The following is a 26178-nucleotide window of genomic DNA, read 5'->3' on the forward strand; positions in this document are numbered from 1 at the left end:
CATACAGAGGTTTGAAGGGTTTTTATGTAAAAGTTTAATGTTATCACTAATTACACCGGAGCAGTAATTCAATTGCTTTATTTTTTATACTTTTTAAATCGGTGTAGTTCTTTCCTTGAGCTGTTCTTGTGTATTAATGTTCTGTATTATGTCATGTTTCATGTTTTGTGTGGACCCCAGGGAGAGAAGCTGCTGCTTTCGCAACAGTTAATAGGGATCCTAATAAAGTACCAAACACATGCCTCAGTTCCAGTTCGCAGGGCATGTCGATAGGCACAACACATTTTCCGTTAAAGGGCAATTCCACCACTTTTCAACCTCATTTTCATTACCTCCAGCACAATAACAGTGTGTACATATGTGAAGAAAAAAAGTTATATACGATGACATTACATTTACATTTGAGTCATTTAGCAGATGCTCTTATCCAGAGCAACTTACAGGAGCAATTAGGGTTAAGTGTCTTGCTCAAGGGCAGCAGTGCTAAATTTGTAAATTGTGAGTTGCCGGAATAAGAGATGGGGGTGACCTGGGGAGCTCTGAGCTACCGGAAAATCACCTTTATAATAAAGCATTGTATGCATATCATCGCATTTGCGTAGTGGTCTAGACTAGAGCAGTAGAGTAGAGACTTTTTTTGAAGCCTAGGGTCCAGGAAAAATTGTGCCTTTTATAAACACATTTCATGCAATTCTATGTCATTTTACATGACCAGAGACTTTAGCGGAATCTTTTTTAATACCGCACAAATTATTGAAATGTCAGGCTACTTTGACACTGACAAACTGAGAATGTGAGATCATTAAAAACGACCTCGTCTTGAATCCATATGTAGCCTAGGCCTAGGTGTGTGGAAGAGACACATATTGTACAATATGAGGAGGAAATGAAAGTCCTAAAAAGCTTCCAATTTCACTGACTCAACCAATGATGCACAGCTCACTCACCGGCGATGGCCAATGCTCTCGTGCCAAAAGCCTCTCTCTCGTTTTAGTTTGTCAAAAATTGCTGTTGACTTAATAGGCCTATTTGGAAGACAGAGAAGTATTTTTGTTTAAGCAGGAGCCTGTGAGAGATAGGCTACAGACACGCTTCTCTCTCGCACCACAGCACCTGCCACGAGTTGGTCTCTAGGCTACAATGTTGTACAAATCATAAACCCGGGCTGGCCCAATCCGAATCAATTCTTAAAATATCAGGTGCGGGCTGAAAATCTACATTTTCACATTAGGCAAAGTTTTTTAGGGGGCAGGAGAATTACAGAGGAGGCAACTCAAATTAACTCTGACCACTTTTATTCCAAGTTTTACATTGCAAACTGCAAAAATGACGTTTCATGCCACGAGAGGTACCGGATCCTGGCAAATAGGTTCCGGAACTAAACAGTTCAAAACTGAGAGGTGCCGGATGCTGTTCTGGCAGGATCCGACTCAAATTAAGCACTGGCACAGACAGATTTTTCACCTAGTTGACTGGGAGATTCAAACCAGAGAGCTTTTGGTTACTGGCCCAATGCTCCTAATCACTATGCTACCTGCAACCATCAAAAGTGTAAACATTTCACAAACAGTCCTTTTCAAACACTATGAGATTCGCAGTGACGTGGGGAGCAATAAAATACTTTCCCACTGGCTAGAAACGTATTGCAGGTTTAAAAAAAATACTTTTCATTTTACTGTCACAGAGAAGCATTTTTTAGGACCTTTATCTTTTTAACCACAGATCATTGAAACGCTCCGTTTTCACATATGTAAACAATGGTATGATGCTGGAGATAATGAATATCAGGTTGAGAAGTGGCGGAATTGCCCTTTAAGTGGCCTGGAGCCTAGCAAGCTCCTCTGTCTCCAGTGGTAGTGTGGGTGTGAGGACGGAGGGAGTGTAATGTAGCCTACATACAGAGGCGGTGCCTTGCCCATGGGGCCAAAACAACCAGGGGCCATTCTGTACCGTCTGCATTAACAGCAAATAACTCACTGGAGCCCCATGGCTGCCTGGGGGAACCAATTACGAGTTTGTGTATGATTCTCCTGGGTATATTTAACCTACTGTTTCACAGTCTGAGCTATATTAAATATCATAATACCCACATCAACTAATAAATCACCCTGAAGGTATGCAAGCGGCCCGAATATGCAAGCGGAACATTGGAGCTTCTCATACGCTCCGTATTCACTATTCCAAATATTATGACATGGCCGTGGCCTCTTGCCTGCCTCCAGGGATGTGTAAACATTAAATAAACACTCAGCGAGCCCAAGTCGGCCGAATTAAACACAGGGTTATGAGGGTATGAATGTTGACCATATGCATACAAAGTTACTGATAAGAGCTTCATTGTTTCTGCCAATAACACGCAGGCCAGGGTAAGTTGAGATGCAATATGCAGTTTTAATCTATGTACCATACAGAGTTAACTGACGTGGGATGTAAACTTAAGGGAACAGCAGATGGATGTAATTCTAAGCGAAGAGTAAAGGACTTACCACATGCTCCCAGAGAAATCCCTCTCTCCAAAGGCACTATAAGATCCATCCTGGCGCTTATAGGTCAGTTGTCTCTGGTACCCTGGGAAGGTACAGGGGAGATGGGATCAGTGGGTGGAAGCTATCTAGACCAGGTGAATATCAGAGAACGTCTACACTGTGGATTTAGATCTAAGTGGATAGTAATGGATTGATTTTGTATAGTGATCTTCAATAGGGGCCACTTGAGATCTGATTCATAACTCGCAGGAAAATCTCAAGTATCTCAAGACAGGTCTCAAAGCCCTTGAACCATTTGGTGGTTTACCTTGCAGCAGGTAGTCTGTGGCCTCGGCCTCCACCTCAGGGCTGAGCTGACTTGTCTTCTGCAGGTACTTGAGGACAAAGACGTTGGGGGCGAAGTGGATCATGTTCTGCTCCCCACAGCCGAAGGGCAGCCGTAGCAGCTTGTCCAGGTTGTTGAGGGTGGGGCCCATCACGTCCCCTGAAATCACAAAGCACAGCGCAGAAACAGATCAGCAACGCTGCCTCACATAAAGTTAGTTTTATTGAGTTACAATCTCTTTTTCAAAAGAGAATTGGTCTTAAAATAAATTAGCTGCAGGATCAACAGGATTACAATAGACTATGACCATATCATCAAATGTCATTTAGAGAGAAATTGGCGATGCTTACTATAATTAACCACATGGACAAGGTACTGTATGTCAAAGTGAACAGGATGTATTCAGAGTGCATGGGTGAACAGTAGCAGCAGACATGCAGATAATGAAAATGATTGAGCTATGAAAAGGAAGTGGAAGAGAAAGGGATGAGAAATAAGTGGTGTCCCACCTATCATGGATGCAGTGGCAGTCTCAGAGCCAGGCACCACGTTGTGAGGAACGCCCAGTGTGAAGGCCTCGTTGTGGTTCTCATCAGAGTCCTCCTTCCTCCAGATCTTAAACTCACCCACTGAGCCCCAGCCCGTGGAGAAACCAATGTGACGCACCTGCCAAGGGAGGGGGCTGGACCACTGCAGGATCACCGACTCATTGGATGGCTGCAAGCCATGTCCGACCTATCAATGATTGATATGAGAGATTAGAGGTTTTTGACTAGAGTAAATGGGTGAAGTTGTCCCTAACCACTGATACAGGGTCAGATGTTTTTCATTGACCTAACGTTTACGATTAGGATCGGGAGTAGAGTATGTGATTTGAGATCTGTGGCTCGAGTGCTGGTTAGAGAAATAGACCCAGCACTTTGTTATTCTCATTTATAGTAGTTAAAACAATGTGCAGTGCTTAACATTTTACAAACACACATACATTTCAACAAACATGAATGACATCACACTTGCTCAGACTCACGTTCCCACTGTATCTGCACCCAATGTTGTTTCCAATGCTTGTAAGACTCTGCCCCATATGGCTTCACCTTGTGTTATGTTGTTTCTGTCTGTAGCCAGATTTTGTTCAATATTTCAATAATAAAGCATATGATCCTTCCATGTATATGTTAAGTTGTCAATTGTTTTTTTCTATGTATGTTTTTCGTTTATTGAAAAAAAAGAAGTAAAATACAATATTACAAAAAAATCAAAAATGTGCCTTGGGTTTTGCAAGGTTCCAATAAAAGCCTGATACAAAATAAATGTGGTCCTGAATTTCTCACTGATCAGAAGACTGACCTAATGATAAAATGGTCGAAAAAGGTGTTCGCTCATGCTATGCAGAGGAAGTCCCTGTGACTAGTCCCTGTCAATAGTAAAATACTAGAACCCAATAAGATTCTACTTAAAAAGCTGTTTGGGTTGATTTTGCATGTACAAATCCAAGGCACACATAAAGTCCATTACCAAGAGTTGGCAAGAGCAGTCTTCATCACATTTTTCCAACATCCACTCCACATGCAAATGAACCCCCTGGGTATTTCTAAGCATTTTTTAATCACATTAAACCAAAGACCATGCAGAGCTGAACATGGCTCATCAAACCAAAATGCAATCGGTCACTAGAAAAATACATGAATCTTATTGGGCCATACAGGGTTCTAGAGCAGGCTTTTAATTGCTCCCTTTGGTGAATGGTGCGAGGCTAATGCAGGGTTCAGGCCCGTGTGCCAGGCAGCGCCATGCGGACGCCACGGATCACTGAGTGTCCTCGCTGACATCAGCCAGTTAAGCGTGACCTCACAGGCATGTCATTAAAAGTGGCGCCAGTCCTCTTGACTACACCGCCCCTGTGCCTGCCCAGTCTAATGCTCCCTGTTTAACTCTCAGTCACTACCCCAACTCATTACTATACTCTACCTCATGCCCTGACTGACTGACTGACTGACTGACTGACTGACTGACTGACTGACTGACTGGGGCTCTATGTTGAAGATGACACGGTGGATCTGTATAGGATTCATAAGAGGACACAAATCCCAGAACTCATTATATAGAATAGATGCTCCAATACCCAAACAAGAACTAGGTTTGACCATCACCCTACTCTCACCTGCACCCCACCACCATTCCAGCTGACCCAGAAGCTGCGGAACTCATCCCAGGAGAGGATGCCCGGAGTGGGAGCGCTGACCACTGGCTCGCCCATCTTGCCCAGGGAGATCCAGGAGCCAGTGTTCTGTCTGCCCCCCAGCACAATCTCCAGCATCTCAGCGCTGTCGTGGGGGCTGGGTGAAAGGGCAAAGTGGGCGTCGTTGTGGGTCTTTACTGCCACCTCAAAGTGGGTCATCTTGGCCGGCTTCTTCACGTACTGGTACTCATACTTGTTGGGTGTTGAGATGTGGATCCGCTCTGAAAATGGAAATGTCAGATTTACATTAAATTGTGGCCCAGTGAGGAAAATAAATCAGACTGTATAGAGGCAGATTGGTATTGGGTAACAGTCAAAATGTATTTGCTCTGAGACCTGTGTAGTACTATAGTACAACATATAAGTCTATACTGACCGTTAGGGCAGAAGAAGACACTGTAGGTGTAATGTCTGGGCAGGCCCTCTGGCTGTAGGAGGGAGAAAGAGAGAAACATGTTAGAGCTGACATCACTCTACTAATGACAGCACAAGGTACAGCGAGCATCTGCTCCCCATCTCAGCTCTCTCCCATTTCTCATACCTCCACCAGGACACTCCTCTGGACATAGTCAAGGCCAGTGGGGGTCCTCCGATCCTCTAGGTCATCTGTGTTTTTGCTTGTTTTTGTTGACTGGAGTCCATCTGAGCAGCAGCCCGGTTCACTATATGCAACGGCCCGCGCTATGGCAGGAAAAACAGAAATACACTTCACCTCACCATATATCAGCATTGTTTTTTTTTTTGCTTGTAAGTTCCCACTAAGCAGGACTTAGAATGATATTTCAAGAAAATATTTTTTAAAGTACATATAAAACCACCAAACACACCTTACATCTATCAACAACACAATCCCACGTTGCACAACAACACAAAACATGTTTGTCAAAGAACATGTAGTTCCCTTTGCAGAGAAGCACATTGGAGTCGTGGCTGTGAGCCAATGTGTTCTCTTTGTGTGTGTCTAGTGAGAGGGAAAGACTAGGGGCCAAGGGACAGAGCCGCGGGGGGCCCATTTATTGCCAGTGACCTGAAAACTCATCAACATGCCACTGAGTGTCAGTGCAAGGCCCTGGCTGCTCCCCTGCTGGTGGCCTGCTTTGTTCCCAGATGTACTTTTGCAGGGACTGTTTGTATCGCTGGATGACCAGATCACATACGCATCAGGTCTTTCAGCAGCATGGAACCTCTTGGACATACAGTACAGACTTTAAAGGCCTCATGGACTTAGGGACGGCTGGATAGGAGAGCCAAAAGGCAGGTGTTACTCCTACACCATGGAACAACAGGGCAGTTAGTGTACCATACCAACCTGCAATATCCTAGAAATCAAATCCAAAACTTCAAGAGCTATTAGCAAGATGCCTAAAACATCAGCAAACTTTGAGGATTTCAGGAACTTGAATAACTATGAGAGAACTTGGAACTCTTCCCAGGGGGTTCCCCAGTAATTGACTCGCTGGAATAACCTGTAATGTTGGCAGCACCCAGCTCAGTGAAGGACAACACTATGGATGTGGGTGTGGCTTCTCCAGGAGCCACACACTTCTTCCTGGTCAGGTGATGCTTTCCGGGGTGGCCCACGAACTTGATGCCTTTGGGAACGGTCACTTTGACATGGACCTGAGGAAGACCGAGAGAGAGAGAGAGAGAGAGAGAGAGAGAGAGAGAGAGATGAGAGAGAGAGACAGAGAGATGAGAGAGAGAGAGAGAGAGAGAGAGAGAGAGAGAGAGACACACACATAAACACACATGAAGGTCCTGCGTTAACACAACAGAGATGGATTTTTTCTGACAGGACATGATCACATCATATCTGCTTTGCGCTCTGTTCTTTCATGCAGTGTGACCTCAAAGCTCTTAAAGGATTTTGGGGAATTTTCTAATCACATTGCACATTTTCCATGCAGACTGACTCATTGCTCTCAGGCTCCCTGAAGGATTAAGTTCCATTCATTGTCCAAATTTCGCAGAGGACTCGGTAATGCAGTCAGATCGTTTCACTGTTCTTTATCCACAAGCCACAAGTCGTAAATAACTTTGCAGGAAATATAAGAATCACGTTAAGGCGGACATCAAAGCGAGGGCTCCATTGGTCTACATAATCACCTAACATGACATTAAAGGGCAGCACACACAGCCCTTTAACAGGCTCATCTGCCAATACCATGACGGAGGATGGACACACTTATAGACATATTAGGACTGGATTGCTCTGCTCCAAGCGTAAATATTTCTATTTGATCGTCATGGTTTAGAATTGCTCCCCCTGTCCGCCCCTTTGCTCAGCCCCTCACCTCTGCGCAGCTAGACAAGTAGTTGTAAATGGTCAGCGGCACTTTGGTCTGCTCCCCCTGTATCACACTGTAGGGGAGGGTGAAGTCTACGAAGAAGGGCTTGAAGGTACGAAGCTCCACCCTCTTGGAAAGGCCCAGCCCCTTCTCCTCTGACAAGCCAATGGCCTCCGTCACCCAGGTGGTAATGGAGTCTGGAACGTCCAATCGCAACTCAGCTTCCCCGGTGACATCACTGTCAAAACAGATTTTGGGGAAAAACTGAAACACAGACGATAATGCACGATTCCAACAAAGCAATTTTCTCTAAGCATGACACCATAGCAAACAGTGTTTCTGACCAATGTTTGGAACAAGAACATTATGGCACTAATGGGATTGATCTTACAGTATTTGTCTTATTAGGGCAACAGCTGTAACTAAGTAATATTCTGCCCATAGCAATACATAGGTATAAAAACAGGCAGTTTGGTGTTCGGTATAGATGGCTGAGATCATTGTTGGCAACTCATGCTGACGTTAGTTTTGGCCAGCTTTCACAGAGCATAATAAACGTTCTCGGAACGTTTATTATTTTGATGAAAGTCACCCAAAAACTACTTTGATACACTCAATAAGGGAAATCAAAGCGTTGGATTGAATAGGAAATTAGGCAGAACACAACTCTGCCCAAAGGAATCAAGCATATGGAAACATATGGCCAGTTAATTTATATTGGCTGGAAATGAATGGAAGGAGAAAATACTGGGAGAAAATACTGGACAATCAACGAGTGGTGAAATATCCCCTCTCAAATATGTACTCCCTTACCCCTCCTTCCCCACCCACTCCTCCATCTTCCAAGTTTACAGATCTGGAACGCCACCAAATCCCCACAATCTGATGCAGCTGAGACCATCCCCACCCAGTGCACGCGCGCGCGTGCACAGAGATGATGTAGCTATTCCAGTACCTGACATTGACGCAGTGCCACACCCACGTCTCAGGGAAGAATGTCCGTCTGCGCTTCTCTGCTCTGCAACCAAAACACAACACAACCTGACATCAATAAAGGCCTTCCATTATGGACCTGGATGCAATAACCCGTAATTGGAAAATGGATTGTCTCTAAACCCTTGCTGACATGTGTTAAGGCACACCATGTGTATAATGTTTATCTTCAGATACTAGTGGGGCACAGTGGCTAGCTCCAGGGAGCAGAAACCTGGCTCTGGGCCAGTAGCTACCTGGGCATGGTGCGAGAGTGCATGGCTGCCACCAGCGTGGATGTGTGAGGCTGGAAGGCGGGAACGGCCTCGTCCGTGTACATCCCTCCACTCTGTCTGTGGTTCAGACTCACCATGTCAGTCATCACCACCAGGCCAGTCTCCTGTTACACAGACACACATTGTAAAAGCCATCTACACTGAAGATCTTATGCCATGTCAGGTGATTGATTGGTGACGGAGTATTGCCCTTACAGTGAAGGCGAAGCGGGCATCTTTAGTGATGTCCCAGTGCCATGGAAACACTGAAGAACGCCTCCGTCGGCTAGACGACAACCCCGGCCACCAGAAGTGCACATCGTCTTTGGGGACTCCGAAGGCATCGGACACGTCAAAGTCTGCCAGTTCTTTAAACACCTACAGAAAGAACAGTGAACATGGATGGCTTCCATTCATTTCCTGTCCGAATATAGATTAGTTGTATTATAGATTAGAAACAGGGTAAGATGGAGGGAGACAGACCTTGTCTGGACTGAGCTGGAAGTCTGGCTTGAGGAGATAGAGGCTCTTGTCCACGGTGGCAACACAAACACAGGAGCCCTTCTCACCACTGACACGCAGACTGATAGGGTCACCTGGCATCGACTCATTGGTGGACAGAGAGACAGACACCTACAGAAAATAGGTGATACAAAAAAAATATACAGATCAAGTTTTAATGTCACATGCTCAAGTACAGTGAAATGCCTTGTTTGATTGGAGACATCATCCACAGAGACTTTCAACTGAGTGCTCCTGTGAGAACCATAGCTGAAGCCGTGATGTATTTATGGTGAGGAGTCAACAGTTAAATGCAGGGCTTGAAGACAGAGAATGACAGCCCTAAACTTTCACACCCCAAAACGGTTTTCACACACTAGCCCAAATTAGCCCTCGTAATGTGTTCCACTGGTCTCCAAACCTAAGCCCTCATCATCCTGCCTGTCATGACCCCACTCATCGCCACACACACACACACACACACACACACACACACACACACACACACACACAGTCTCTGTCTCATCATGTCCATACAGGTAGCCACACACACACCTCCCCCTACCTCACTGATTGCATACCAGGATTCAGTAAAAACTCTAGGGAAGGACTTAACACACCCCACCTAATGCAGACAGTAACTGGGGAGCTCATGGGCTAACACAGCTGGTTGTTTACAGGGACTCACTGGCACTGGGGATCCCACTGTAGTATAGCATGGGACTGCAGTCAACTATGGTACTCAAGTCAACTGGAAACCCGCACAAGAACACTGGGCAACGTCTCTGTCATCCCAAACTGAACGTGGTCTGGTTGCCTGTGTGTTTCTGTTTAGCCAACTCCTTTGTTGCCTGGCATGAGTTGGGGTTAGGGTTAGGCAGACTGGCAACCATGATAGACCTACCTATCATTCTGACAGAGACTGGGTGTACAGGTAGGACTGTGTGTACAGGGAGGACTGTGTGTAGAGGGAGGACTGTGTGTACAGGGAGGACTATGTACAGGCAGGACTGTGTGTACATGCAGGACTGTGTGTGCATGGAGGGCTGTGTGTAGAGGGAGGACTGTGTGTACATGCAGGACTGTGTGTAGAGGGAGGACTGTGTGTACAAGGAGGACTGTGTGTACAGGGAGGACTGTGTGTAGAGGGAGGACTGTGTGTACAGGCAGGACTGTGTGTAACAGGGAGGACTATGTACAGTGCACAGTGAGGGATGCAAGGACTCAGAGAGAGATGGAGGTATTGTTATGGTACCTGGTTCTCAAAGCTGGGCTGTACAGGGATCTGTAGACTGTCAGTGACGCCCTCTCCGTTCTCCCTCACGTAGTAGACCAGGAGGCGGCTGAGGGGCGCCATGGCGTGGGTCACGGGGAAATGCAGCACCGACATACAGCTGTCTGTCTCGTCGTGTGGGGAGGAGGCCGCCGGATCTGGAGGGGCGTGGGAAGAGAAAGAGGGGAAGAAGAGGGAGAGAAGAGACCGAGGGGGGATTCAGAGCCATATATCTACAGAGTTTGACAAACTACCCTCTATGTATTCTTAGCAGAATGTATTGGAACATTTGGTACAAACATTGTGTCAATTAGTCAAAATACTCCGCTCTTCATTATGGAACAAAATAGACTTCTCATCTGGGACTCTAGTACTGACCAGAGCCACTGGGCTGCTGGGTTGTGTGGACGTTCTTGTCGAAGGTGACCGCTGCCCTCTTGCTTCTTTGGGCTGTAGCGTTGGACTGCTGCTGGCCAGACTGGATGATGTTCCCTCTGGACGCAATCTCATAGTGGAGGGTGAAGTTACAGGGACAGGTGGACTTCAGAGTGACCTCAGCTTCCTCACCGATCTAAACACAACATTCAGAATAAACCTTTACAATATGGGCATCATAATGATTATAATAGTATAAGTAGTCCTCTGTTATTACTCTTAACATACAATCCATATATGATATGTGTCCCATGTTTCAATGGTGGTGTTGGAGTCCTGATTATGTGTAATGCTAGTAAAGTGGAGTAAAGTAAATAGTAAAGTAATGATAGTAAAGTGGAGTAAAGTAAATAGTAAAGTAATGATAGTAAAGTGGAGTAAAATGGATAGTAAAGTAATGATAGTAAAGTGGAGTAAATTGGATAGTAAAGTAATGCAGTGGATAGTAAAGTAATGCTAGTAAAGTAGATAGTAACGTAATGACAGCAGAGTGGATAGTAACGTAATGATAGTAGAGTGGAGTAAAATGGATAGTGAAGTAATGATAGTATAGTGGATTCAAGTGGATAGTACAGTAATGATAGTAAAGTGGAGTAAAGTGGATAGTAAAGTAATGATAGTAAAGTGGATTCAAGTGGATAGTACAGTAATGATAGTAGAGTGGAGTAAAATGGATAGTGAAGTAATGATAGTATAGTGGATTAAAGTGTATAGTAATGTAATGATAGTAAAGTGGAGTAAAGTGGATAGTAAAGTAATGATAGTAAAGTGGAGTAAAGTGGATAGTAAAGTGGAGTAAAGTGGATAGTAAAGTAATGATAGTAGAGTGGAGTTAAGTAGATAGTAAAGTAATGATAGTAGAGTGGAGTAAAGTGGATAGTAAAGTGGAGTAAAGTGGATAGTAAAGTAATGATAGTAGAGTGAGTGGAGTGGATAGTAAAGTAATGATAGTAGAGTGGAGTAAAGTGGATAGTACAGTAATGATAGTAGAGTGAGTGGAGTGCCTACCTTCAGAGGAGCGCTGAGGCTCTGGATCTGGATGTGACACTTGCTGGGGGAGTACCAGCTGCTGATGGACAGGTAGCTGGGGAGGTACTGGTCTCCAGCCGGACGGCCATCTATAGCTGTCACCTTGGTCTGGGGCACAACACCACAGGATTTAACCCAGCAATACACTCCACTCTCTAGACTATGACATCAAGCAAAATCCTGATAGTGCCTACCAGCCTCAGCCCACTAAGCTTATCTGATAAATTGTTCAACTTTGTTGACTAGCACCCATTTACAAACATTTGAATGGACCTTTCACTGCATCTTCATTTCACATTTCTCTGTTCTCGCAAATCATAACCAACTCTCCACTCGGTCTTATGAAAAGCTCTGACTTGCCTAGTTAAATAAAGGTTAAATAAATCAATAAAAAATGATGAGAAGCTAACTAAGCCCTAACCGTGTTCATTTACACCTCTCTCTCCCTTAAACTCTCCATCTCCAAGGCCTACTGACCTCCAGCCAGACGTATTGGGCAGCAGTGGGGATGGAGGGGATCTCGAATGTTGCCTGGCCGTCCCTGGACGTCAGCTCGCTGGTGTACACGTTGTCCTTAGGGGTCAGCTCCGCCTTCACACGCACCCGCACCCCATCCGCTGGGCTACCGTCAGGATAGTTTACCTCTACCTGGTGGACAGAAGGACAGGGTGGACAGACAGTCAGGTCTCTCGCATGGAGACGCATAAGTGAACCCAAGTCTTGTACAGTCCAGCTTCCCTTGATAGAGGCCATGTGAAGTCAGTGGTATGAATACCTTTGGCTGTCTCTTACCTTTCCCTTGTATGGCAGACCAGGCTTGAACTGTTTACGAGTGTCCTTTGAGTATTTGATGTCGATACGCTGCTTGTGAACTGGGGTGGAATCATCGAACATGGTCTGCCGCCCTCCATCCACGCTGGTCACTGACACCCACATGCTCACCGTGCCCCGGAAGTGATCAGCCACGTCCAGGGGCATCATGTCTTTGACACACAGGCTGAAGGACACTGAGCCTTTGATCTAATAATAGTGGATGAAACAGACAGACTTAAATATCTTAAATGAATCCTAAAAAGGGGAAACTCAGCAGATTTGAATGTGATTCCATTTTCCTGTTTTAGATTCTACAACACTACAGCCGGGTTGACTCACCTCCATGGTCTTGACCACAGGATGGCCCACCTCATGTCGGTAGTACCCAACTCCATTCACAGTCATGTTCAGTGTCATCTTCCCGGTCACAGGCTTCCCAAAGGTATACCTAAAGAGAGAGAAGTAATTTGTGTTCAAACAGGAGTAGAGCTGCTACTTTGCCTCTCGAATGCTCAAAGAACAGTATGTGTTAGGGCATCACATTAGGATGAGGTGAATGCTGTGAGTTAGTCACTCACCTGGCCTTCACGGTGGCCTGTTCACATGTGTTCAGGTCCCGGATGTACCGTGGAGGGTCTATCACCAGCTCAAACTTGGGCATTACTGTGTGGAGTAGAGGAAGAGGTAGAGGGGTCCACAACATGGCTATACAGTCCCAGTTCAAACATATAAATACCACCTCAAACAGAAGGGTCTTTGAACGTACACTACATGATCAGAAGTATGTGGACACCTGCTCGTTGAAAATCTCATTCCAAAATCCTGGGCATTAGTATGGAGTTGGTCCATGGTTCGGGCTAGACCCCTTAGTTCCAGTGAAAGGAAATCTTAACGCTGCAGCATACAATGACATTCTAGACGATTCTGTGCTTCCAACTTTGTGGTAACAGTTTGGGGAAGGCTTTTTCCTGTTCAGCATGACAATGCCCCTGTCACAAAGCAAGGTCCGTACAGAAATGGTTTGTCGAGATCAGTGTGGAAGAACTTGACTCGCATGCACAGAGCCCTGACCTCAACCCCATCGAACACCTTTGGTATGAATTGGAACGCTGACTGCGCGCCTGGCCTAATCGCCCAACATCTGTGCCCGACCTCACTAATGCATCGTGGCTGAATGGAACCAAGTCCCCGCAGCAATGTTCCAACATCTAGTGGAAAGCCTTCCCAGAAGAGTTGAGGCTGTTATAGCAGCAAAGGGGGGTCCAACTCCATATTAATGCCCATGATTTTTTCGACGAGCAGGTGTCCACATACTTTTGGTCATGTAGCATACCTTCTATGCTCACTTTGAGGAAAACAAAACTGAAATATGCATGAGAGCACCATTTGTTCCAGGCGGCTGTGTGATCACGCTCTCCATAACCGATGTGACTAAGACCTTTAAACAGGTTAACATTCACAAGGCCGCAGGGCGGCAGACGGATTACCAGGACCCATACTCAGAACATGGGCTGACCAGCTGGCAAGTGTCTTCACTGACATTTTCAACCTGCCCCTGACCCAGTCTGTAATACCTACATGTTTCAAGCAGACCACCATAGTCACTGTGCCCAAGAACACCAAGGTAACCTGTCTAAACTACTATCGCCCCGTAGCACTCACATCTGTAACCATGAAATGCTTTAAAAGGCTGGTCATGGCTCAGATCAACACCATCATCCAAGACACCTTGGACCCACTCCAATTCGCATAATACCCCAACAGACCCACAGATGACGCAATCTCTATTGCACTCCACTTTCCTACCTCTACAAAAGGAACACCTATGTGAGAATGCTGTTCATTGACTACAGCTCAGTGTTCAACACCATAGCTCCCTCCAAGCTCATCACTAAACTAAAGACCCTGGGATTAAAAATCTTCTGCAACTGGATCCTGGACTTCCTGACGGGCCGGTGGCGAGGGTAGGCAACAACACATCCACCATGCTGACCCTTAACACGGGGGTCCCTCAGGGGTGCGTACTTAGTCCCTTCCTGTACTCCCTGTTGCCCCATGACTTCGTTGTCACGCACGACTCCAACACCATCATTAAGTTTGCCAATGGCACGATGGTGGTTGGCTTGATCACCGACAACAATGAGACAGCCTACAGGGAGGAGGTCAGAGACCTGGCAGTGTGGTGCCAGGACAACAACCTCTTCCTCAACGTCAGCAAGACAAAGGAGCTGATCGTGGACTACAGGAAACGGATAGCCGAGCACGCCCCCATTCACAACGACAGGGCTGTAGTGGAGCAGGTTGAGAGCTTCAAGTTTCTCGGTGTCCACATCACTAAGGACCTATCATGGTTCAAACACACCAACACAGTCGTGAAGAAGGCACAACAGTTAATCAAATGGCTACCCGGACTATGTGCATTGACCCCCTATTCTTGCACTGGCTCAATGCACACACATACAACACTGAAACTCCAACACACACACACACACACACACACACACACACACACACAAACACACACACACACACACAAAATACACACACATGCATATTGATGCCACACACACACACACACTCACATATAGACACACATGCTGTTGCTGCTGCCACCTATTTGCCTAGTCACTTTTACCCCTACCTACATGTACATATTACCTCAACTACCTCGTACCTCTGCACATTGACTCAGTACCGGTACTCCTTGTATATAGCCTCGCTACTGTTGTTTTATTGTGTTACTATTTCATTTTTTTTCTTGTTATTTTTAAACTCAGCACTGTTGGAAAAGAGCTCGTAATTAAGCACTTCACGGTAAAGTCTAGACCTGTTGTATTTGGTGCATGCGACAAATAATATGTTATTTGATTTGATAAATGGTGACTTTCAGGTAGCAAGTAGCAACTCACCATACTTCTGCACTTCAAAGGACTTGTTGTAGGTGTGCCCCTGCATCTCTACAAAGATGAACCACTCTCCAAACACAGGCTGGTCTGAGAGAGGGAAACTCATGTTGACGACCCCTGAGGAGAGAAGCAGGGGTCAAAAAAGATCAACGCCACATGAACTACAGCAGTCACCACACAGTAGATGATGATAATGATAACATGGGGAGTTTCTCACCACAGCAGAGGGGTTTAAGCCCTTTCCACTGGACCATCCGAGATCCTCTTGGGTCCTGCAACCCAGAGTATGAATACACAGTTGATCGAGACATTCTACTTTCATCAAAATATGCATTACTCTGTTTCTCCCTACGTGAAAGCTGTGAACTTACATAAGTACTCATGAGTGAAGTTATGTAAGGGTTATGCTAATAAATATATTGGGGGTAAACCCTGCGTGATGAAATCCTACAGTAAGCTACTTCTTACATACACTGACCTGGCACTGGCTCAAGGGGAAAGACTAACACTAACGGCTGTCAATCAGTTAATTGCAGCCACTCGCACAGACACTTCCCTGACCAAGAGGGCCACGGGACTGCAGGCTGCAGGTGGCAGAATAACACAAACAGCTACACAGTTTCTTAGTCACTGAGCTGAGCCCGTTTCCAGAGCTTCCTCGGACATCTTAACACCAAGCAGCATACTTGCCCTGAAAAGATACCGCAGACAGAGCACAAGAGGATGAGAGGGACAGAGAGAGATGGAGAAGAGAGAGAGAGGAAGTGTGCAGCATTAGCTGGGCAAGATGTAGGAGCCAGGCTGGAGCTCAAAGCCCAGGCCTGTTATCAAAGTGAGCCCTTCCCTGCCCTGTAATCTCCTGCCTGGGGTTGGGAGACTAATCCCTCAGTGTCCCGTGGCCCTCCCTCTAGGTCCGGGTGGTCCCTCCCTGCACTTACCAAAACGTAGGCCTCAATCTGCAACCAGGAGAAGAAGAAGAGTAAAAAAAATGAGTCAAGGACAGCACACACATTAGACAAACTGCAAACTGCACAGCCACATGGCAAAATATCTCCACCTCCTCCCCCCTCTCCAACAATCATCCATCTGTGAGTGCGAGCGTTAGCCTTTGCCAGCAGCAGACCTATACAGGTGCAGCCATCAATAAACACACTGTCTACACAGCGGCAACTATATATTTGGAGCCATTTCTAAAAATTCTAGCAGAAATGGCAAGGTTTGTGGCGGTAAATAGGTTACTGTACATTTAGTGTGCATTCAGGCTCAGGCCAGTTTTCCCCCACTTCACTACCCTCTGACAGAATGTTGGAAAAATAGGTGTGTGAAAACTAGCTTGATGCCACCCTTCATTTAAAGCCATAACACATCAAAGGAGAGGAGGCCAGCTGCTTGGAATCAAGGCCCACTGATAAACATTAGGTCAACACACCTGATTCTCATATTTCATATCCCATTCATTTCCTGTAAGTGGGTGTGATGTCTTGGCTTTGATGTGAGAGACTGGGTGCATTACCTTGTCATTGACCGGCCTCAGATCCGGAGTGACAGAGTACACGTTGATGAGCACTGGATTGAGAGAGGTACAGATTATTACCCATTTCAATGCATTTCTAATGTAGAGTGCAATAAACAATGCATGTCATGTCATTAGCTTTTCTCCTGGGCTGCTATTAAGACTGGCTTCTTACAACACACAATGGCCTATGAATAAATCTATCTACAGTAGAGGTTTATGAGTAGGACAATGGCTGCTACTGGAAGGGCCTGGAAGGCTGAGACCTTTCTGTTTGGGCTTGTAGACTGGCTTATCCGTCTGGATGAAAACGGCTGTGCCCTTGCTGTCCACAGTGACAGTGGTGTAGTTGTGGAAGATATATCCCCCCTCAGTGATGTGGCGATTCCCCCACACCTTCAGATGGGCCTGACCTCTCAGACCTCGAGGGACCTGAAACCAGGAAGGGCACATGTATCTTCAGGATGCGGTACCTAACACAACACCACACAGACCAGTGGCAAACCACATGCTAAAGTGCCTAGCAACCACAGTGGACAATACGAGACTATATTTGATAAAGACAGGGGTGGGGGTTAGAGGGAGTGGAGGAATCAAGTCGTGAATGTTGGATTGATCCATTCCAGCCTTTGGGGCCTGCAGACCCTTACATGCACGTCAACAGCTGTTGCATATTATATTTGAGGCTATTACCCTATTCCAAATGAATGTGCAAAAAGGCAGATGTTCACATACAAATGATGTTAGTGTTGTTTTGCATGTCATCTGCGGAATATGGACAAACTGACTGGGATCTCACTACTGTGCAGCTGGAGCCACAACCATTTTACACTCTTGAAACAACAATTATGTTTTTATTCACAACACAACAAAGATAAAAACCAATTAACAAACGATAGACAGAAATGCCGTTAAACACAATGACATCGCTCTCACCTTTAATTTGATTGTGCCTTTGTCTGAAATGGAAAAAAAATGAATAAAGTCACACAAAACAAGGCAAAATATTCAGATCAAAATGATTTGAGTTCTTGTGATTGTGTGGTTTGATCAAGGAACATTAACTTGTGTCAACACCGGGCCTTGAGTGCCACAGTGTATACTGGTTTCCGTCCTTGCAGTTTACAGTAATCAAGAACTTTAGTTATATACTGTCTGGTTATACCTTTGATACATCACAATAAACAGTTCTGTTGAATCTCTGGCCAATCAAGGGGTCGTCACTAGTTACCACAGCCACAGATTCATAATTATGATTGATTTGATTTGATTTGGATCTCTTTTAGTCCCCATTTGGACTCATCTTCCAAGAGTCCTTAAATATTAAAATACAATTTATATACGAACACATTTTCACATATAACACACTATTACAAACATACATAATATACTAACGTAATAAACCAATAAATAATCAATCTAAAAAATATGGATTCTTCATCTACTGTAATCCCACAACATTTCTGTGTATTATATTTAAATTGTTTTAAAATAATGTTTAAATTAATATATTGAAAGGTTTCTGGTTTGCTCAGTTAATTTATTCAATTTCTTTATTGCTCTAAATCGAAATGTTCTTTTGTCTATTTCTCTTTTCTGTCTGGATAACGCATAGATGGTGGACAATCTATTCCTAGTATTTACGGAATGTCTGTCTCTTACCAACTGATTACCGTTGTGAATTGTACTTGGCCGTTTTAAATGATGTATATTATGAAATAAAATAAGCATGTTTTTTTCAATTATCTTGTCGATTGATGACCAACCAAGAACATTGCGTATGACTGCAACAGAAAAACCATATCTCCATCGTAAAACAATCCTTGCTGCTTTGTTCTGTGTAATCTGCAGCCTCCTAACTTCACTTGATGATGAATTTCCCCGGACCACAGAACAGTAGTTCACTTGACTCTCAATTAAAGCTTGTGTTATTTGCTTAAGAATTTTTCCTGGTAAATATTTAGCTATCCTTCTGATTATACATGCTGTTTTAATATTTTTTTTACATAGATTAGTTATTTGAGATGACCATGATAAGCAGTTGTCTAGCTGCACTCCTAATAGTTTGGTTTCTGCCACTTCTTCAATTTGTACTCCTCCCATACTTAATTGTATCCCATGCTGTTTTGGCCTTTTCCTAGTGGAACAGACCAACATAACTTTGGTTTTCTTGGTGTTTAAAACAAGTTTATTCTGGCAAACCCACTCCCTAATATTCTCCAAATCTCCTTGTAAAGCTTGCTGTACCTGTTGAACCGATTGTCCTGCTGCATAAATTGTAGTATCATCTGCAAATATAGTAGCTTGAGTTTCAGCTAGGGCATAGGAAAGGTCGTTGGTATATATTAAATAAAGAAGTGGCCCAAGGCAGCTGCCCTGCGGTATTCCACAGTTTAAAGCATGAGGGGAAGAAAATGAACCATTGATATAGGTGGACTGTTTCCTGTCAGTTAGATATGACTGTACCCAATTCAATGCTACCTCCTTAAAACCATAATGCATTAATTTTGTCAAAATTATCTCATGATCCACTAAATCAAATGCTGCACTGAAATCTAAAAATAGTACCCCCACAAACTTGCCATTATCCATAGCATTGAGCCACTGGTCAGTCATGTCAACCAATGCAGTGGTAGTGGAATGATTTTTCCGATAAGCATGCTGATTGGCTGTAATCAGATCATTATTTTCCATGTACTCCCATATTTGTCTACTCACAATACCCTCCAATATCTTACTGAGTGTAGGGAGTAGACTAATTGGTCGACTATTGGCAGGAGTAGCGGGTTCTTTGCAGTCTTTTGGAATAGGACAAAGTTTAGCATGCTTCCATACATTTGCAAACATCCCCTTTTCCAGTGACCAATTAAATATGTATCTCAGTGGAACTGCAATCTGGGGAGCAGCACAGCGAAGCAAAAAATTGCCCATAAGATCATAACCTGTAGATTTCCCATCAGGTAATGACTTCAAAAGGTTTAACACCTCCTCCACTGACACCGTTTGCAGACTAAAAGAGCAGATCTTGTTGCTCATAATATGATCATCAATCCATTGGACAATAGCTTGTTTGGAAGAATGTATGTTTACATTGTTGCTCAGTAAATTAATTTTCTTTCTGAAAAAATCTGCAAAATGATTGGCAATATCAACTGGTTTTGTTATTATTCTCCCGTCAACCTCCACACTAGATGGGCATGATGAGATAGATGTACCAAGTAAACCCTTAACTGTATTCCATACCTTTTTAGAATCATTTTTACAATCAATAAAAGCATTGTTGAAAAATAACTTTTTTTTCCTTCGATTCAATTTAACTGCATAATTACGCAATGTTCTATAATTCTGTTCATCAATTTCTGATTTTGATTTAGCTGCTAAGACTTTTAACATATTTCTTTGAGAAAAAGCCTCACCCAGTTCATCATCAATCCATGGAGATGGACGAGCACCAACTGTACTCTTTCTTACTGGGGCATGATGGTCCATTACCTCAGTGAGCAAATCAATAAAACATTTTGTAGCGTGATTTAAATCATCCTCCAATTATGGCTAAACCCAGCCCATTTCTACAATTTATATTAATAAAATCAGATTTTAAACCGAACCATAACCACACTGCATACCTTATGCCTAACCCTAAAAAATAAAAATCATGAATTTTTACGATAAAGCCAATTTTGACTTTATGACTGTCGTAACTAGTGACAACCCAATCAAGGATATCAATTAATTGCCAGAGTAAAGAAAAAACCAGTGGAACTGGAGCGATGCACTCTCTGCAGGAGATACAGCTGCAGGCTCTTTCAATGAAGCGCTGAAGTCCCATCTATTAGGACTGCTGTCAAACAAATCCCACATAGATACACAATAGCCTGATTAGACAAGCCAGGCTTAACAATAAACCCCCTATCAAAAGCGACATCCGTTAAGGGCCCTGTGAGGTCAGAAGTATACACTCCACCCGGCAGGTGTGCAGCCTCATGCTGTGTGTTCCCCTGTAAGTGTGCGTGCACTCTCAGTGTAAGAAATGGTGGTGTGTGCTCCTATGTTAGCTTGTGTGTGTGTGTGGGGGTCCTCACCTAGCACCATGCCATGGCTGTACGCCACTGTCTCACCCTTCACAGAGAGCTGGACCTGGACGTGCGTCTCCTCCACAGCGTTGAAGATTGTGACACTCAAGGCCTCCTCCACACCAGCGCGGAACACTGAGGGAGCAGCGATTAGGTAACCCCTAGTGTCCAGGAATGAGAGGGGTGTTGGTCAACAGACAGTGCATCATAGAAACTTTCAGCCGGGGGTTCACAAATTTGGTGTTTGCTGTTTTTTTCATTTTCTGATAGGTAGATCATTCTTATTCCAGTATGCTTCGAGCAAGCAGCAACACCCAATATCAACACACCAGCGGCCCCAACTTCACCCTCCTCCTGGCCTCCAAATATGGCTGTTTATGATGTTACACAAGGCAGTATCTATATACACACACACGCACACACAGAGTCCTCAAGGGATTTGCAAAGTGAGATCAGGTTTAATTGCGAGGATAGCAGGGACACAGTACCTGTCAGCCAAAAGAGCTCTGCTCTAGTGTTCTCGTTGGGTGGTCTGGCACCACTTCTGATGTAACCTAGTTGTTTTTTAAACATAATGACCAAGATTAAAAACAGTCAACTCTGACATTTAGTCGAGGGAAGACGGCTGTCAGAAGGGTCGGAGGCCAAAGGTCATCCGCAGAAGCACATAAACATTCTGAAAGTCCAATTAAGTTTTTACCACTGGTTGGCAAAGGACCACCATAAATGAGAGTGGCGCAAGGGATTCACTGGCAGTTGCAAAGAGTTCCAGAAGTTCACGGACCTTAGTTTGGAGGCATACTAAGGTTCCATATGGAACTTCAATCACATTATTACATGACTATTACTACTGCATTATTACATACTTATTCCACTTTTTTCACAAGTTAAAATGAGCAAAAATGTGATAACATTATCAAAAAGTAATCTGTGTCATTCAGGTGTGATAGTTTTTTTCCAGACCTGGGAGCTCCCATTTTAAACTTTCCTCAAGATCAACCAAATTAGAATGAGCATTGAATCCACCAACCCAATTGCATGTCTTAGTATCAGATCAGGTGGTTAACATTACAGTGCTTGGCGCCCAGAGGCAATCTAAATCACACAGAGTCATGAGAAAATCCCTTGAAAAATGGGGCATTGGGAATAGAAAGATAATAGGAGGAAATTGACTCTCAGTGTTTGATCTGCAGCAAGTTCAACCAGCTTTTTGATAAGCCTGCGTCAGGTGCTGAGGACCATGCTTATTTTAATGATGCATTGAATGTCACAGTGGTTTCTGCATGCCTCCTCAGAGCTCAGTCTCAAGTGCTTGAGAACTGACGTTCTTTTGTTAGGAAAGCTGGTATTAGTCCCATAGCGATCTCAATGGTGTGGTGGGCTGGGCTCCCCTCTGGAGCATTTGGCAGCACAGCTTGTAACCCTTTGAAATTATTAACACAGCAGACTTCTCCACAGTTAGTCTCTGGAATACTGTTGACAGCAGCCAGACAGATAGCATCCTTAGGGCCTCTTCACACTACATCACTTTGACGGCACAAACTAGGACCATGAGAGATACTTGTGTAGTGTAAAGAGACGTATCTAGATTCAAATCCCTATTTAAGAGATGTCTCCCACAGTACAGTGCATTTGGAAAGTATTCAGACCCCTTCACTTTTTCCACATTTTGTTACGTTTACAGCCTTAACGAATGTTTCCCTCATCAATCTACACACAATACCCCATAATGACAAAGCAAAAAAAAGTTTTTAGAAATGTTTGCTAATTTATTCCAAATAAAAAACTGAAATACTTTATTTACATAAGTATTCAGGCCCTTTGCTATGAGACTCAAAATTGAGCTCAGGTACATCCTGTTTCCATTGATCATCCTTGAGATGTTTCTACAACTGGATTGGAGTCCCCCTGTGGTAAATTAAATTGATTGGACATGATTTGGAAAGGCACACACCTGTCTATATATGGTCCCATAGTTGACAGTGCATGTCAGAGCAAAAACCAAGCCATGAGGTTGAAGGAATTGTCTGTAGAGCTCCGAGACAGGATTGTTTTGATGAAACAGATCTGGGCAAAGGTAGCAAAACATTTCAGCGGCATTGAAGGTCCCCAAGAACACAGTGGCCTCCATCATTCTTAAATGGAAGAAGTTTGGAACCACCAAGACTCTTCCTAGAGCTGGCCGTCTGGCCAAAATAAGCAATAATGGTAGAAGGGCCTTGGTCAGGGAGGCGACCAAGCACCCGATGGTCACTCTGACAGAGCTCCAGAGATCCTCTGTGGAGATGGGAGAACCTTCCATAAGGACAACCATCTCTGCAGCACTCCACCAATCAGGCCTTTATGGTAGAGTGGCCAGACGAAAGCCACTCCTCAGAAAAAGGGCACATGACAGCCCGCTTGAAGTTTGCCAAAAGGCACCTAAAGACTCTCAGACCATGAGAAACAAGATTCTCTGGTCTGATGAAACCAAGATTGAATTCTTTGGCCTGAATACCAAGCGTCATGTCTGGAAGACACCTTGCACCATCCCTACGGGGAAGCATGGTGGTGGCAGCATCATGCTGCGGGGATGTTTTTCAGCAGCAGCGACTGAGAGACTAGTCAGGATCGGGGGAAAGATGAACGGAGCAAAGAACAGAGAGATCCTTGATGAAACTCTGCTCCAGAGCACTCAGGTCCTCAGACTGGGGTGAAGGTTCACCTTCCAACAGGACAACGACCCTAAGCACACAGCGAAGACAACACAGGAGTGGCTTCGGGACAAGTCTCTGAATGTTCTTGAGCGGCCCAGCCAGAGTCTGGACTTGAACCCGATCAAACATCACTGGAGAGACCTGAAAATAGCTGTGCAGCGACGCTCCCCATGCAACCTGACAGAGCTTGAGAGGATCTGCAGACAAGAATGGGAGAAACTGCCCAAATACAGGTGTGAGGCAGTGATGGTGCCAGAGGGGATGCTATTTTGTTTGTTTTTTCGCATTGTTCGTAACTTGTTTTGTACATAATGTTGCTGCTACAATCTCTTAAAACCGAAAAGAGCTTCTGGACATCAGAACTGAGATTACTCACCTCAGATTAGACGAAGAGTTTTTCTTCAATGAGTCGGACGGGAGGGATATATTACAGACACCCAACCAGGTCCAGATCCCCGTTATTGGCTGGAGAAGAAAACTGAGATTTTGCGGAAAAAGATCAGGGTGCCTTGTGAGGATCAGGGGACGAGTGGCTAATCTGCCTTTGCCTTCTGTCCTGCTAGCTAACGTTCAATCGCTGGAAAATAAATGGGACGAACTGAAAGCACGTATATCCTACCAACGGGACATTAAAAACTGCAATTTCTTATGTTTCATCAAGTTGTGGCTGAACGAAGACATTAACAACATACAGCTGGCGGTTTATACACTCTACCGGCAGGATGGAACAGCAGCCTTGGTAAAACACGGGGCGGGGGCCTATGCATATTTGTAAACAACAGCTGGTGCACTATATCTAAGGAAGTCTCAAGGTTTTGTTCGCCTGAGGTAGAGTATCTCATGATAAACTGTAGACCACACTATCCGCCTAGAGAGTTTTCATCTGTATTTTTCGTAGCTGTCTACATACCACCACAGACCGATGCTGGCACTAAACCGCACTCAATGAGCTGTATACCCCCATAAGCAAACAGGAAAACACTCACCCAGAGGCGGTGCTCCTAGTGGTCGGGGACTTAATGCAGGGAAACTTAAATCAATTTTACCTAATTTCTATCAGCATGTTAAATGTGCAACCAGAGGGAAAAAATTCTAGACTACCTTTACTCCACACACAGACGTGTACAAAGCTCTCCCTCACCCTCCATTTGGCAAATCTGACCATAATTCTATCCTCCTGATTTCTGCTTACATGCAAAAATGAAAGCAGGAAGCACAGTGACTCGGTCTATAAAAAAGTGGTCAGATGAGGCTTCTGAACAGCTTCTACCCCCAAGCCATAAGACTCCTGAACAGCTAATCAAATGACTACCCAGACTATTTGCATCCCCCTCAATTACCTCGACACCGGTGCCCCCGCACATTGACTCTGTACCGGTACCCCCTGTATATAGCCCCGCTATTGTTATTTACTGCTGCTCTTTAATTATTTGTTATTCTTATCTCTTACCTTTTTTGATGATATCTTTTTAGGTATTTTCTTAAAACTGCATTGTTGGTTAAGGGCTTGTAAGTAAGCATTTCACTGTAAGGTCTACACCTGTTGTATTTGGCACAGGTGACAAATACAATTTGATTTGATTTGCTAAGTGTGTAGAGTCATACCCAAGAAGATTTGAGGTTGTAATCACTGCCAAAGGTGCTTCAACAAAGTACTAAGTAAAGGGTCTGAATACTTATGTAAAAATTACATTTCATTAAAAAAAAATATATATATACTGCTCAAAAAAATAAAGGGAACACTTAAACAACACATCCTAGATCTGAATGAAATAAATAATCTTATTAAATACTTTTTTCTTTACATAGTTGAATGTGCTGACAACAAAATCACACAAAAATAATCAATGGAAATGCAATTTATCAACCCATGGAGGTCTGGATTTGGAGTCACACTCAAAATTAAAGTGGAAAACCACAGTACAGGCTGATCCAACTTTGATGTAATGTCCTTAAAACAAGTCAAAATGAGGCTCAGTAGTGTGTGTGGCCTAAACATGCCTGTATGACCTCCCTACAACACCTGGGCATGCTCCTGATGAGGTGACGGATGGTCTCCTGAGGGATCTCCTCCCAGACCTGGACTAAAGCATCCGTCAACTCCTGGACAGTCTGTGGTACAAAGTGGCGTTGGTGGATGGAGCGAGACATGATGTCCCAGATGTGCTCAATTGGATTCAGGTCTGGGGAACGGGCGGGCCAGTCCATAGCATCAATGCCTTCCTCTTGCAGGAACTGCTGACACACTCCAGCCACATGAGGTCTAGCATTGACTTGCATTAGGAGGAACCCAGGGCCAACTGCACCAGCATATGGTCTCACAAGGGGTCTGAGGATCTCATCTCGGTACCTAA

General features: G+C 44.4%; 1 protein-coding gene across 3 annotated transcripts in view; it reads right to left on the reverse strand.

Moving 5' to 3' along the window:
* Positions 1–26178, reverse strand: part of cpamd8 (C3 and PZP like alpha-2-macroglobulin domain containing 8) — a 61328-nt gene that overhangs the window by 29690 nt on the left and 5460 nt on the right. For all 3 annotated transcript variants that reach the window (XM_029751307.1, XM_029751306.1, XM_029751305.1), the window contains exons 2-27: positions 21138–21289; positions 17992–18014; positions 17322–17487; positions 17056–17108; positions 16481–16498; positions 15760–15814; positions 15546–15659; positions 13215–13299; positions 12976–13084; positions 12616–12843; positions 12301–12471; positions 11803–11931; positions 10738–10930; positions 10342–10517; positions 9069–9218; positions 8802–8963; positions 8568–8710; positions 8294–8356; positions 7345–7576; positions 6517–6670; positions 5592–5731; positions 5427–5478; positions 4973–5271; positions 3321–3546; positions 2794–2970; positions 2487–2568 (exon numbers count right to left, since the gene is read on the reverse strand). In XM_029751307.1, coding sequence (XP_029607167.1) covers positions 2487–2568; positions 2794–2970; positions 3321–3546; positions 4973–5271; positions 5427–5478; positions 5592–5731; positions 6517–6670; positions 7345–7576; positions 8294–8356; positions 8568–8710; positions 8802–8963; positions 9069–9218; positions 10342–10517; positions 10738–10930; positions 11803–11931; positions 12301–12471; positions 12616–12843; positions 12976–13084; positions 13215–13299; positions 15546–15659; positions 15760–15814; positions 16481–16498; positions 17056–17108; positions 17322–17487; positions 17992–18014; positions 21138–21289 — 3552 coding nt within the window. The remainder of the gene's footprint in view (positions 1–2486; positions 2569–2793; positions 2971–3320; positions 3547–4972; positions 5272–5426; positions 5479–5591; positions 5732–6516; positions 6671–7344; positions 7577–8293; positions 8357–8567; positions 8711–8801; positions 8964–9068; positions 9219–10341; positions 10518–10737; positions 10931–11802; positions 11932–12300; positions 12472–12615; positions 12844–12975; positions 13085–13214; positions 13300–15545; positions 15660–15759; positions 15815–16480; positions 16499–17055; positions 17109–17321; positions 17488–17991; positions 18015–21137; positions 21290–26178) is intronic.

The sequence above is a fragment of the Salmo trutta genome, chromosome 4, assembly GCF_901001165.1.
Source record: "Salmo trutta chromosome 4, fSalTru1.1, whole genome shotgun sequence".
In the NCBI taxonomy this organism is placed as follows: Eukaryota; Metazoa; Chordata; class Actinopteri; order Salmoniformes; family Salmonidae; genus Salmo; species Salmo trutta.